A 12,545-nucleotide genomic window follows, 5' to 3' on the forward strand; every position below is an offset into this window, starting at 1 on the left:
CTTATGATGTGCTTCAAGGAATAGATCGAGAAAACAAAAAATTACAGTATCGTCAAGACCAAACCAGATGTTTGGAAAGCTGTGGACTATGTCCCTAGCTACTCTAGCAGTGCATGATGTCGTATACACTCTATCTAGCATAATAGAAGTTTCTCCTAACTTATGGTAATTATTATTATTTAGTAAAGGCCTTTCTAGGCGTTATTCATTCTTGCCAAGGCTGTATTTTTGGAATCATAACTTATTTTCTAATATATATGAATCATTTATAAGATTATGCCTACATGTCAAAAGCCAAGCTGGTGCTATGCCTAGATAGGCACGCCTTACTGTTTGTAGTAATTCACTAGAGTACTGAACCGTGGCTATGTTCTGTGGCTATGGTCCGTGGCTATGCTTTTTGCCAGCGACATCATAAAGGGGGCGATGGTCCATGAACCATATTGACATTGAATGGGAACACCTATTATTTGCGAATCCTTTTACTGCGATATATATGAAATTAAATCATTCCGGACAAAATCAGGTGTTCCAATTCCAATTTATGAAACAATATGCCATCAGGACTCAGTGGACTGCGATTTGGTCGACAGGAGCCATCAACGCATCAGCATTCATGGAAGATAAGCCCAACCATTTTGGCTCCCGCAAGCTCTAGGGAAGAGGAAGTACGGATCCCAGACTCGGAAATATTTAGAGGAATTTCCATCCCTCCTGGTCACACACCCAGAGCTCTCGATGCCTCAGACACAGGCAAAGTCGACCTTTTGTATCCATCAACTAATCACTTAGCAATGCACCTATGTCTCATTGAATGTTTCTATAAGCTAAGAAATGATGTTACAAACTCCAAGGAACTGGACGCCGTCATCGGACCAACTGTGCCCCATTTTGTCTCCGCAGAAAATACTCAAAACTCCCAAACACACCCTACGGCTGCGGATGCGGATATAGTCCGTACAAGCCAGATAAAGAAATGGGAACTATTCGTAAAAGCAGCCGTTGGCCGTTTTAACGTTTGGTGGCAAAATATTGACAAGGTAATACGACATGCAAAAGCATACAACACTATCCCTGCCGCAGCGCAGCAGGACACTAGTACTCTCTCCAAAAACTATCTTCCTCCATTAGATGTGCTGCTGGTGTGGTACAGCTACATTCTCCATCCTTCCTACTCTTCTGATTGTGTGGAATTTGGTAAACAAAATGCATTCATGCTTTGTTTTCCTTGGCACGCCCTCTACGAAGTCATTGATCAGAAGACACTTGTCTACAACTTGCCAACTGCGGCAGCGAATATGTTTACGACCATGTCGTCACAGGCTGTGGATCTTATTTCTTGTCTTTCATCTCCACCTCCGTACACCGCGTCGATAGGTGCCCAGTGCTCAATTGACCTGGAAGACGCAGTCGCCATGCAAGACAGCTTTGTTAATGACACACATCAGCTTCTCTGGCTCCGCTCGCCCGCATGCTCGGGATCATTGACCCGCTGCATGGAGAGATATAAGAGATTTCTTCTTCTCGTACATTTACATCCAGACAGACGTGCTGGTTTGGTGCCAACATGGGATATTGAGCTCGCGTTGAGAACCCATCAACTTTATGCAGACAAGTTTCACACGTTCGCCAGCCGGCCTTTTGGAAGAGAATTGGATTACGCCAAAGTTCCAAGACCCTTGGAGACCGAGAAATCTACGGCAAATACTACAACTGAGACCAATACTGCTGATTTATGGAAAAGGCAGTTTGCAGAGCCATATACCTGTTGTCTCTGCTGGGCTTGCGAGTGTATCAAGGATGCCAGTGGTGGAAGTGAGGTGGAGGTATCTACGAGCAACCTGTCCCAGAAGCATATAAAAGAAATTCAGAAGGCGCTCCAGTTCTACGCGTCCGTTGAGAGAGCACGAGAGTCTGGAGACCGGCTCCCGACTTCTCCGCGTCAAGCCAAGAAGAAGGATGACAAGTGGGAACTAGATTGGGGTCACGGTTGGCGGGAAGTGGTTGTAAAAGGCAAATTTGATGAGCATGGGAATCCTGTTAAGAAGGTTGTGAGGGAGAAAGCGTACACTTCGCATATCAACTGGATGATGGGAGCAACATAACGCGTATGGTATGAGATACAATCTAATGATTCATGATTTTTACTATAATATACTGCACTTCCAGTTGTCCTCCAATTGAATGTATCGCTTGCATATTAGAGTAATATTATATATCAGAACTTTAAAAATGCCCCCATGCCTCCCGGGTTGGAGAGATTCCCGACACAGCAGAGGTGGAAGGAAGCGCTTCACGCGAAACGTCCTTAGTCATTTTACATACGCCTTCGCAGCCTCCTTTACTTCCCCTCCTTTCTCTTCGTTCGTTTCAGGGTACTGTGTGGTATCGAAGTATCTTATCACAAATAACCGGTGTCTTACTGAGGTCTGTAAGATAAGTGATCTGACATTATGCGGTACCTACGAGGGCGCCGTAAGCATAACTTCTCCTAGTCTTGAGGGCAGGAAGATACAAGAGTTTTTAAGGTTCATTTGAACGTCCACTCTAGTCGATCAGCTCATGTCGTGTACCGTCAATTACTTCCAAGCCCGACCCAGATAGCATGTTAGCAAATGATGGCCGTGCATCAGGAGTTGTGAGAGGTTGGTACGTTACGGTGAGTAAATAGTTGCTAACAATAGATCAATGATGAACTGGCATGCACACCTTGCATCTTACCCCACTTCACTTAACCCCACTTCAGCCTCGTCCAAGATGTCCAGCATTATTCCTGCTTTCTCTTATTCCATTTTTTTTTTTCGTGAGGTAAGCCCAAATAACTAAAAAACATTGAAAACATGGACGATATAATCTACACACTAGATCCGGAAGGTGATGTTATCCTGGTTCTGCACAATGTTCCTGAGAATCTGCCAGGGAGCATGTGGGATATCGATGCTTCTACACTTACTGGATTTTCGGACCTTTCTATGCACTCTGAAGTAGTATCTGAACCGCCACCAGATATTGGGAACATGGAAGAAGAGAGCGAGATCGTCGAAGTCGACCATACTGATGATATAGACAAACCTGCCGAGTCATCCCGGAACCACGAACATGTCGAGCAACATCTTCAGATTCGCGCATCCTCTAAGCACCTCACGCTTGCTTGTCCACAGTTCAAACGTACACTACAACATGGGTTTCAAGAAGGAAATGAGTTAAAGTCTAAGGGCTATCTGACAATACCCGTGCAAGATTGGCCGGCTCTACCTTTTCTGATCTTGATAATGATAATTCACGGCCGAACACGGACAGTGCCTCGAGAAGTATCTCTAGAAAGGCTTGCAGAGATAGCTCTATTAGTCGATTACTACGAATGCTATGAAGCAGTTGAAGTGTTTTCAGAAATGTGGATTAATGCCCTAGCCGAGATACCCTTCGCATCGGTATCCGATGCAGAGAAATGGTTGTTCGTATCCTGGGTTTTCCAACAAAATACGATTTTCGAAACCTCTTCGAAATACCTACAGCTCAGATACAGAACCAATTTGGCAACCATCCAATTCCCATTCCCCTCTAGTGTACGAGGTAAGTGCACATCGAGAGCTAGTTCACCTTTTCCATTTAATGCTCGGGAGTTGATCTAAATCCAGATGCGATCAATATGGCAAGAGAGAATGCAATTGAAATGGTTATTGAGTGTATGCATGACCAGTTGTCGAGGCTACAGAGCAGCACAATCCAATGTTCTTACGAATGTGATTGCATGCTACTTGGGGCATTAACGAAACAGATGTGTCAAATGGAGGTACTCTCCCCAAGACCAATATCAGACTTTCCAGGGATGTCTTTTACTGGATTGGTCAACGAATGCCGCAAAATGGAGTATCCTCAGTGGTACAGCCAAAAGGGCAAGAGAGCTCATAGTTGCGGCTTATCGTCAAGTTTGACTACCCAGCTAGAAAGTCTGGAACACTTGTTGACTGGTCTGGATATTTCATCATTTGTCCAGCTTCGAAGACCTGGAGACCTCAAGTAATCAGTTACTTCTCATATTTTTGCTACTTTCAGTTTACCAGAATATCTTCGTGGAAGAGAACAAACTTCCATATTTGAAAGGCTTGGGATCGGATCCGGGATCAAGTCAATGACATTGTTCTGGGTGGGCCATTGTTTTACTTTTGGAATAAGTAGTTTAAGCTTGATCGGTTTAGCTTAATGAAGGATTTAAAGCACTGTCAAGCCCATAGGACAATGGATTGGTGCTTTTATAACCACAGCAGTATTATAATATTTGGTTCCATGGATTTGCAGGACCTGTTGTAAGGCTTATGTAAGTTTCCACTGTAGTATAACTAACTGACCACGAGATTTATTGTACTGTGCGATATCACGGGTAACTACCTTTGAGTGGCTATTTTATTATACAGAATGTATCTTACTACGTGCCTCGACCTTATGTTGCCTGACTTGGAAATAATTATATCTTCGTGGGTAAATTGACTTTGATGATGACTGTACATACGTAATATAATAAAAAAACGATTTAGCACCTACTCCTTTCAAATAATAATGTGTGAGGTATGGGATGAGATTTCAGGCGCGCCTATAGCTAGAAATCGCCTTGGTACAATTATTAAGGAAAAGGAAAAGGAAAAACAATATACATAAAACTTACTACGAATTGCTAATAGATTGGATAAAGGCAAATAGAGAGAAGCAACTCGTATCCACCTAATTAGCAGAACTCTTAGGGTTCCGACGCTTATCGCGTACTGTGATCTCCGCGGGTGACCCCTTTCGAAACGAGCGGCGGGTGGTTTCAAAGAAAGACGAGGAGCCGATAAGATCGCTGAGCTTATGGTATCCATATGTACGAGAGTCGAAATCAGGGTGCTTTTTTGTGAGCAGCAGGCCCACCTGAGAAAGCCTTGCCCACCCATCATCATCCGAGGCGGCTTCTACCGCTGTTCGCAACCGACCTGCCAAGTCGTCATCTTTGTGAGCTTGTAGAGCTGATGAATGACGTTCAGGCACGGCAACACTGTCGGCGTGCGGCACAAGCTTGTCAAGATGCACGAGGTTTTCTGTGTAAACAAACTTGCTACAGGCAGCGACGAAGGGCTTGGGTGTGTGACTCTCCCCGGATCCATATACAATTAGTCCTGACTCGCGGATACGGGCAGCCAGCCGAGTGAAATCACTGTCGCTTGAGACAAGGCAGAACCCATCATACCGGTTGGAGTACAGAAGATCCATCGCATCGATAATCATAGCTGAGTCAGTTGCATTCTTTCCGTGGGTATACGCGAACTGCTGGATGGGCTGGATCGATTGTTTAAGGAGCTCGTCCTTCCAGCCGTTTAGATAGGTTGTAGTCCAGTCCCCATATGCCCGCTTTGCATGAGCTGTACCATATTTCGCGATCTCGGAGAGGAGGCGATCCACAACGGAGGGCCGAGCATTATCCGCGTCAATGAGAACCGCGAGTTTAGGAATGGTGTCACCGACCATGGCCGTGGACGTGTTTGAAGTGCGACTGTCAGAGTACCGTTAACACTCCGAAGAGTGACATCTATGGGAAATATTTCCGATTCATATAACCATTGTCTGTATATATCTAGGGATCGGTTTCGTATAGGCAGAAGGAATGATGAGGGTATATACGTGATTGATTAGAAAAGGTTCGAGGTGGCGGGGGTCACACATAATGAACTACGTAAGAAACGATCTAGATTGAATAGACATGAGTAAATCAGAGTAACACTCAAGATAGACTAGTATATACTGGCTACTGTACAGCCAATACCGTACAGGATAAGTCTCTAAGAGTATAGAATTCGTTGTGCCTCGCTCTATCTGTGCCACTTGCAAGTCTAGAACCCCCCTCCTAGCATATAACCGGAGATGGCAAATTTCCGCAGTTCATGCGTACAAGCTTCATAATGTACAGGGTAATACCATTGACAGATATATTCATGTCCATTAGCAGTGTTAGTGTCTATTCCAGGAAAGCCCTTTTGCGTCATGACAGTTGGTGTTGATCATAGAGCGCTCATTGATGTCACTCATCAGCTGACTAATATCCAGAGCTTTCTCACTTTGTTTGGTCCAATCCACACCATCCAACTTTAACATCATACGACATTTGCTCATAGTGATAGAAATTTGACTTTGGCTGGTCAATGGTGGCTTCACTTATGGTATTTGGTGGCCTGATATCACTTTCGAAATGGCCCACCAATCTTCATCTCGCCGATTTTTAAATATCCAGTCAGTTTTGGAACTGGAGTGTGTGAAGTTCTTTGATCATACCGATATATACCTGTTATTATCGGTCTTTTAGTCCTAACCGCCCTGTAGTTTCTTAACCAAAAAGCAACATCACTGGCTTGGCTGTGTATAGCTTCAGCTTGCTCCCCCTTGTAAATATTACTACTTCTGTTGAATGTGCAATCGAACGAAAAGTGCCCGATATGTGTGCTTCGAAGGTCTGCGGCTCGTACATCCTCACGTGAAAGCCAGGTATTTAAGACATTCCGGGGTTGTAATGCTTCCTCTTCCATCACCTTTACTCTACACAATAGTATCAATGCTGTGAAGTCAATATGAAGAAGATATAAGAAACATGTGCTCTTCACATGCAAATAATAACGACAGATAGTTCAATGTCCTTGTTCCTGCCATCATTGTCTTCTCCCTCTAGCAACGCCATATTATTTTATCCAGCGGGCAAGCCATTTTAAGTTTTTAAACACAAACAACTCATGAATTTAACAACTCTTGGATCTGGGAGGCAAAAGAAAATAGAGTAAGAAACTTTCCTAAGAAACTACTGAAGATATTCGAACTTTATAAGGGGTAACAAATCCAACTGCATAATGTGTTGAGACTAGGAGCGTATAAAAGCTTATAAGGAGACTTGGTTTTATCCAAAAGGTGGAAGCACACTTCGGATGTATCATATCTGCATGACCGACATTTCGCTTCCAGGACTGAGTTCAATAGTTCGCGCTGGTTTGCAGTGATAAAAATTCAATCTGCCGAAGAGACCCACCTAACCCAAGATTTAATAAAGTATCTCTATTGGTAATCGCTGTTCAAGACATGACTATTACTGATGTTCGTCAACCTATTTGCTAATTTGTGATTCTACTATCCCTCTTGGTAAGAATTGGGTTTCAACCTTTATTAGACGCACCTTATCAAAGCCGGACACCCAAGGCAGAACGCATAGCATGACGGTAGCCGGTTATGGAACGGCTAGCACCTAAAGGATTACTTTTTATGTTGATCCTTTCCTCAAGCTCTACTGCCGGATTCAATGATCCACAGTTCAGCTATCTCAGAAGCTCCACTATAACCATACCACGCGACCGGAACTTACAAGTGGCTGCGTCCTTTTTGTATTTGGCTACCAAACCGAATTTGGTTAGGGGTGGATGTGGAAGTGAGGGTCTATGAGAGATATAAATACCACGAGTACAGGACATACCAGCGAACAATCTTGATGAACATTCTCCCACAACGCCATAATAACTAAGGGCCCTTGACTATTGATTATTGTTGATATCATTTTTTTCTCTTCAATATGAAGGTTTCTACTATTTTGACCACCCTTTGCGTACTGGGTGTTACGACTTTGGCGGAGCCAGCCTCACAATGCACCGCCCCGGCATCCCTTCAATGCTGCCAATCGCTCGGTTCACCTTCTGACGGCCCAATTGCCAGTCTACTTGGCTTGCTCGGAATAGTTCCTCAAAACACGGACACTAGAGTTGGAACAGTTTGTATGTCTGAATATTCTCCTTTGCGCCTTAGAAAACTAACGAGCTATCTTTTCAAGGCAATCCTATCTCTGTGGTTGGAACTTGCTCAGCCCAGACAGTTTGCTGTACAGGAAATGTAGGTTATAGTCATATGGCATATGGCTTCGGTTATCTAAAGTCCATTGAAGATGATCACTGACACGAGTACAGGGTTTCAATGGTCTCGTAAGCCTTGGCTGTTCACCTGTCGATTTGTAGTAAAATAGTGAAAGGAGAACAACAGCAGCTATGTCCCAATAATTATTCCGACCTGGTTAGCAATGGATGGAGATCCAAACATCTTGGATGGAAATTGAATATAAATGTACGTTGAGCAGAAGTTTTCAAGGTGGTAATAATCATGCAAAATAAGTCTTATAGTGTGATGTGGCCTCATGAGGGGTTGTTCATTTGTCATTACTTCAATTTGGGCAGCCAGATAGTAGATGCCGAGTTAATGATATTATATGATTATCGGTAAGTGGTGTTAGTGTCTTGTATGATAGGAGACTACAATTAGGAAATTCCTTAACTATGCCAAGAGTTGTCCAGAATGTCTAGGGCTTTGCATTTCAAGTACCAGCTTGAACAGCAATACAGGTAAATAAGCACTATCCGTTTAGTATGTCCGAAAACCTCATCGTTTGAACCCCAACGGAGTTCGCTCAGCAGGAGCGGGAAACGGGTACGGGAATGCCCCAACTCCGTGTCAACAGAGGTGATATGGAGAGATATTTGATCCAGGTGTTGAGAGGGATAATACCACCTCCTTGAGGCATAAGATGCCGCTGAGAAGCTTACAACAAGATTATCCTATGTTAGTTTTTACCAAACACTTTCCTTGAGCAGGATACTGGTCCTGATAAGCTTGTAAGAAATATAGTCATTTATATTGTCCCACTTAACTCCTGCGTAACCCGCAATATGTTCCCTGGATTGGCACGATAGGAAAGGAAAGTGGAGACGTTTGGTAATTGAGAGATTGTTCCTTTCGAGTCGCCACTAGAATAATGTTTGTCTAGAAAATGGTACACTAGTAAACTGATGTATTTATTATTAATCTACCAAGACACAGGTGTATAAAAATCTGGCGAACCCTTTCCGTAACACAGAGATTAGCAGGGATCGCAAACTCAGTCTTAAACATCAGATTCTTAGTATATTTATTGTAGCTTCTGCAAAAGTGCTGGTTCAATTTATTGGAGTTCTTTATCCTTGGTTCCCTTGAAGCTGAGTGCCAGGCGGGTATCTATAAGCTTTAAAGCTGGAGTGAATAGCCCAAATATAGAGAAGAGGCCACTGCGGAGTATCGTTCCTTTATACGCATGATGTAGAGTAGGATTCTCGAATTTTTAAACCAGCAACCTTGGCGTCTTTCCTAGTAATACATACGTCGCTAATTACTCGATTTGTCATATAATCCCTCCTATCAATCCAAGTTTTCAACCACAATACCTATATTTCGAAAGTGGCCTTCCACTGTAAGAGAGATCGCTAGGGCTCCATATTCCACAAGACTAAAAGGTCATAATAATTCTGAATCGACGATTCAGAATGCCCTCGTCGGACCTACATAGCTTCCTTCCGGTAAATCCGCACTCCACTTCTCTAACTTTATCGAAATACTTCTGAAGGACAGTACAAAAGCCTTAGCCAAGATTTACCCTAAACATTAGCCAGAATTTCCTGGCCTTATATTTTAGCTAAGTAAAAAATCCTTAATCGAATTAAAGTTTAGAGAGTAAAATAGTAAGTGCAGTAATGTAACTCCTGCCTTGAATGACACTTACTCGATCCGGGGGAAATAATAAAAAAAACATACATTCTCTATTACTAGTATAGATTCAGGCTCAGGCTATCACTAGAGTTGATCGGGTTCCCCGCACAACCTCGCCCAAAACCCGGCCTAACCTAGCGATTTTCGGGGCGGGTTGTGGATTTTGGACCCGAACCCGACCCGATATCAACTCTAAATAGGCCATACTTAAATTTCAAATTCAGAAGATAGAAAGCTACATAAATTTCAGAAACACTAACATTTCGGTAAAGTATCCGAAAAAATGTCACCCCTAGTACAATTAGCAATCTTACTTTTGTGGCTTTTCTGGTCGGAGAAAACCTCCGATATGGAGTCTTTTCTGCACATAGCTGCCTTTCTTGATCAACACCGGCAATGTAACAATTACAACAATTTTTATAGGAGATATTTACCGCCGTATTTGCATAGTTATACATGATGGATTCATCGATAGCAGCTATACATGATATATATATCGCACTTCTATCACTCCGGGACCCTATCGGATGCTCAATGACAGGCCTTCCCATATTTCTTCAGCCGTAGGTAATTATACGGCAACGGAGCCAGATAGCCAGCCGTCATCGAGACAGCAGCTGCCATCCAGAAACTCGGGTCGTCCAGAGCCACAACACCACCAGTAAGGTGGTAGTCGACAACATTCTCTGCCGCTTCCATTGCAAGCATCGATACCATACTCATCCCCATCGCAGTACGAAGTGCCATCGGCCAGGAGAGCTGGTCCGCTCCACGCCGGAGGAGGACCGTTTCAAGAATAATCGACGTGCTTATTCCGGAGGCCACTGCGTTGTGTTAGCAGCTGGGGACATGGTTTCTCCTCTCTTACAATGGGTTGGGGAAAAAGAACTTACTAGACGCGGCCATGATAGTACCCATCCCGAGCCCTGGGTAGAACGTCTGGAGCATCCACAGGGCGGAGAAATCACCTAGCGTACAGCCGACTAGGCAGCGTAGCGTGTTGATCCCTGCGCGTTTCCATGTATGACGGCATTTCCAGAAGTTTAATTGCCACGCTGATAACGACTGTTTGCTCGCTGTGGCTGAGGCAGTTGCTGAGCGACAGTATCCATTTTGGGGTTCGACAATGTTCTTGTCCTGACTGGAATGGCCGGCTTGCGCGGGAGGGAAACTCGAAAGGAGCTTGTGGCAATGAAAGTTCGGCCGGAACGCCCGGACTGGCTGCCACGATGAAAGCATCCGACCTCCTAATCTATTCATTTTACATACAGATAGACTTGGAAAAGCTTAGGAATGGGAATATTCAACATCAGGACGGTTCCGAGCTTTACTAAAATGTTGTTGCCGCTACCCGACAATAACGCAAAAAACGCGCATCGGCGGGAATTTTTTTTAGGGAACGGCTCCACACGTGTTTTGAAAGGTTATCCAAGGGGCTTTTTGTCAACTGCCAACAACTCTATCAACGAGTTTACTCCAAACTAAATATCTCCGCTAATTCGCAGTAAATACACAATGTTGATTTCAATCAGTACAGGTTTGAATGTTAGAAAGGGCTGCTCTGGCTGTTCTGATGTTATTCGCACATTCACTGCTTGGTGAGTCTGAACATGATATTGATTGTCTTTGGTGGGCTATGCACTGTAATTTACTGAATCAGTACGTAGTTAATATTGACAGAGTAGTTGAGCTAAGTTGACTTTTCGGTTGTGAACCTTAATCCGTTCTGCAATTAGCGCCAGTCTCAGTATGAACATAGTTATCTGTCCGGTATCGTAGGTGCTAATCAATTTACACCAGGAGGAAGCTGACCAGAATAGCAAACTCGACTTGTCCCATGAGGTTGAAGATTATTCTCTTATTGTCTTTGTTCGTATTAGTCGCCGCCAGAAAGGTTGTAAGTCATCCCAGTATTTTCCGAAGAAGGTCTGTTGCTTCAACTCTTCGTTTTGCTTGTGATCGATCTATTCTACAATAGCAAAGACCTATGGAGGAAAGACACGACTAAGATGATAGAAGGGTACGTGCCTTCGTGATACCGTGCCGGGCGTATGGAGGCCATCATGTGGTAAGACGTAGGCGATATTGACAAGTTGGATTGCCTCCCGGAGCAATCAATAGCACGGACACCAAGTGACTGCCCGACCGAAGTAAGGACTACCCTTAGGTACACGGAATATGATAATATTAGTTTGCTGCGAGCGTCGATTTTGCAACGATGACACCCAGTTTGAACTGAGGTATCCATGCCACATAACCCTGCTAAAACCGGTGCTGTAAAATATACACCTTTGTGGAAGCGGAGGGAGGGATCAATGGCATTTACTCCAGACTGACATTGCACAAAGCTCTAGAGGAGATGGAGCTCCGCATTGCGGCGCCTCCTGCGAAACATCGGGTCGATGGGGACGCCCAATATTGGCACAGATATGAAGTGCCAAGAAGGGTCTCTCTCAATCGATAAATACTAGATGTGGACAAGATCCTCCGATGACCCGATTGGCTTATTATTTAGAAGCAAGGCGAATTTGATGATCGATTGGGGAGGCGAGGCGTACACGGAAAGAAAGGAGGCAGCGGTGATAGGCCAGCCTGAGGTACCATTGACTTCTAGTTAGGCCAATGTTGGTAAATGAGACAGACAAATCTCGTATCCGTCGCGGGATGAACACTGAAGTGGGACAATGTGCGTTAGGCTCCACCACCCATAATTCCAGCAACATCCCTTGTTCCGATGTAACGCTAGGCCTCTCTGACCAGAATAACTGCCTCCAGCTGGGTGGGGCCTATCCTGATCTGGAGAACTCACAGGACGGCTATCCCCAGATTGGTCCGGGAATGAATGCCAAGGCACTCGGGTGGCTTGGGCTCAGATTAGTTCCAAGGGCTAATGCAGAGTCCCTCAGTGAACCCTGGGAGAGCCTTGCGGCTATATCCGATCCTGCTTTTATGCAGCTTCATAAAATGGGATTTAT

General features: G+C 44.2%; 4 protein-coding genes across 4 annotated transcripts; 2 read left to right on the forward strand and 2 right to left on the reverse strand.

Moving 5' to 3' along the window:
• Positions 1-456: 456 nt before the first annotated feature.
• Positions 457-2,229, forward strand: BDV27DRAFT_129419 (uncharacterized protein). Its single transcript, XM_032067187.1, has one exon. The coding sequence runs from the start codon at positions 555-557 to the stop codon at positions 2,103-2,105; it is 1,551 nt and encodes a 516-aa protein (XP_031926904.1). The 5' UTR covers positions 457-554; the 3' UTR covers positions 2,106-2,229.
• Positions 2,230-2,235: 6 nt separating this feature from the next.
• BDV27DRAFT_129421 (uncharacterized protein) lies at positions 2,236-4,270 on the forward strand. The gene is made up of 3 exons (XM_032067188.1): positions 2,236-2,475; positions 2,552-3,573; positions 3,639-4,270. Exons 2-3 carry the CDS (start codon positions 2,841-2,843, stop codon positions 4,022-4,024), a joined length of 1,119 nt encoding a protein of 372 aa, XP_031926905.1. The 5' UTR covers positions 2,236-2,475; positions 2,552-2,840; the 3' UTR covers positions 4,025-4,270.
• A 52-nt stretch (positions 4,271-4,322) lies between these two features.
• On the reverse strand, positions 4,323-5,761 carry BDV27DRAFT_3593 (uncharacterized protein). The gene has a single exon (XM_032076433.1). The coding sequence runs from the start codon at positions 5,497-5,499 to the stop codon at positions 4,720-4,722; it is 780 nt and encodes a 259-aa protein (XP_031926906.1). The 5' UTR covers positions 5,500-5,761; the 3' UTR covers positions 4,323-4,719.
• A 4,263-nt stretch (positions 5,762-10,024) lies between these two features.
• On the reverse strand, positions 10,025-11,407 carry BDV27DRAFT_129426 (DUF4396 domain-containing protein). The gene is made up of 2 exons (XM_032067189.1): positions 10,464-11,407; positions 10,025-10,394 (listed from the first exon to the last, which is right to left on the reverse strand). The coding sequence occupies exons 1-2, from the start codon at positions 10,828-10,830 to the stop codon at positions 10,102-10,104; spliced, it is 660 nt and encodes a 219-aa protein (XP_031926907.1). The 5' UTR covers positions 10,831-11,407; the 3' UTR covers positions 10,025-10,101.
• Between the last annotated feature and the right edge of the window lie 1,138 nt (positions 11,408-12,545).

Source organism: Aspergillus caelatus, assembly GCF_009193585.1.
Source record: "Aspergillus caelatus strain CBS 763.97 unplaced genomic scaffold BDV27scaffold_104, whole genome shotgun sequence".
NCBI classification, from domain to species: Eukaryota; Fungi; Ascomycota; class Eurotiomycetes; order Eurotiales; family Aspergillaceae; genus Aspergillus; species Aspergillus caelatus.

Excerpts from the sequence above, each read along its gene's own strand:
- BDV27DRAFT_129421 (XM_032067188.1), top strand. The coding sequence starts at position 2,841 with ATGGACGATATAATCTACACACTAGATCCGGAAGGTGATGTTATCCTG. Across the intron at positions 3,574-3,638 it reads ATTCCCCTCTAGTGTACGAG|ATGCGATCAATATGGCAAGA; the intron begins GTAAGTGCACAT and ends ATCTAAATCCAG.
- BDV27DRAFT_3593 (XM_032076433.1), bottom strand. The coding sequence starts at position 5,499 with ATGGTCGGTGACACCATTCCTAAACTCGCGGTTCTCATTGACGCGGAT.
- BDV27DRAFT_129426 (XM_032067189.1), bottom strand. The coding sequence starts at position 10,830 with ATGAATAGATTAGGAGGTCGGATGCTTTCATCGTGGCAGCCAGTCCGG. Across the intron at positions 10,395-10,463 it reads TACTATCATGGCCGCGTCTA|TGGCCTCCGGAATAAGCACG; the intron begins GTAAGTTCTTTT and ends AACACAACGCAG.
- BDV27DRAFT_129419 (XM_032067187.1), top strand. The coding sequence starts at position 555 with ATGCCATCAGGACTCAGTGGACTGCGATTTGGTCGACAGGAGCCATCA.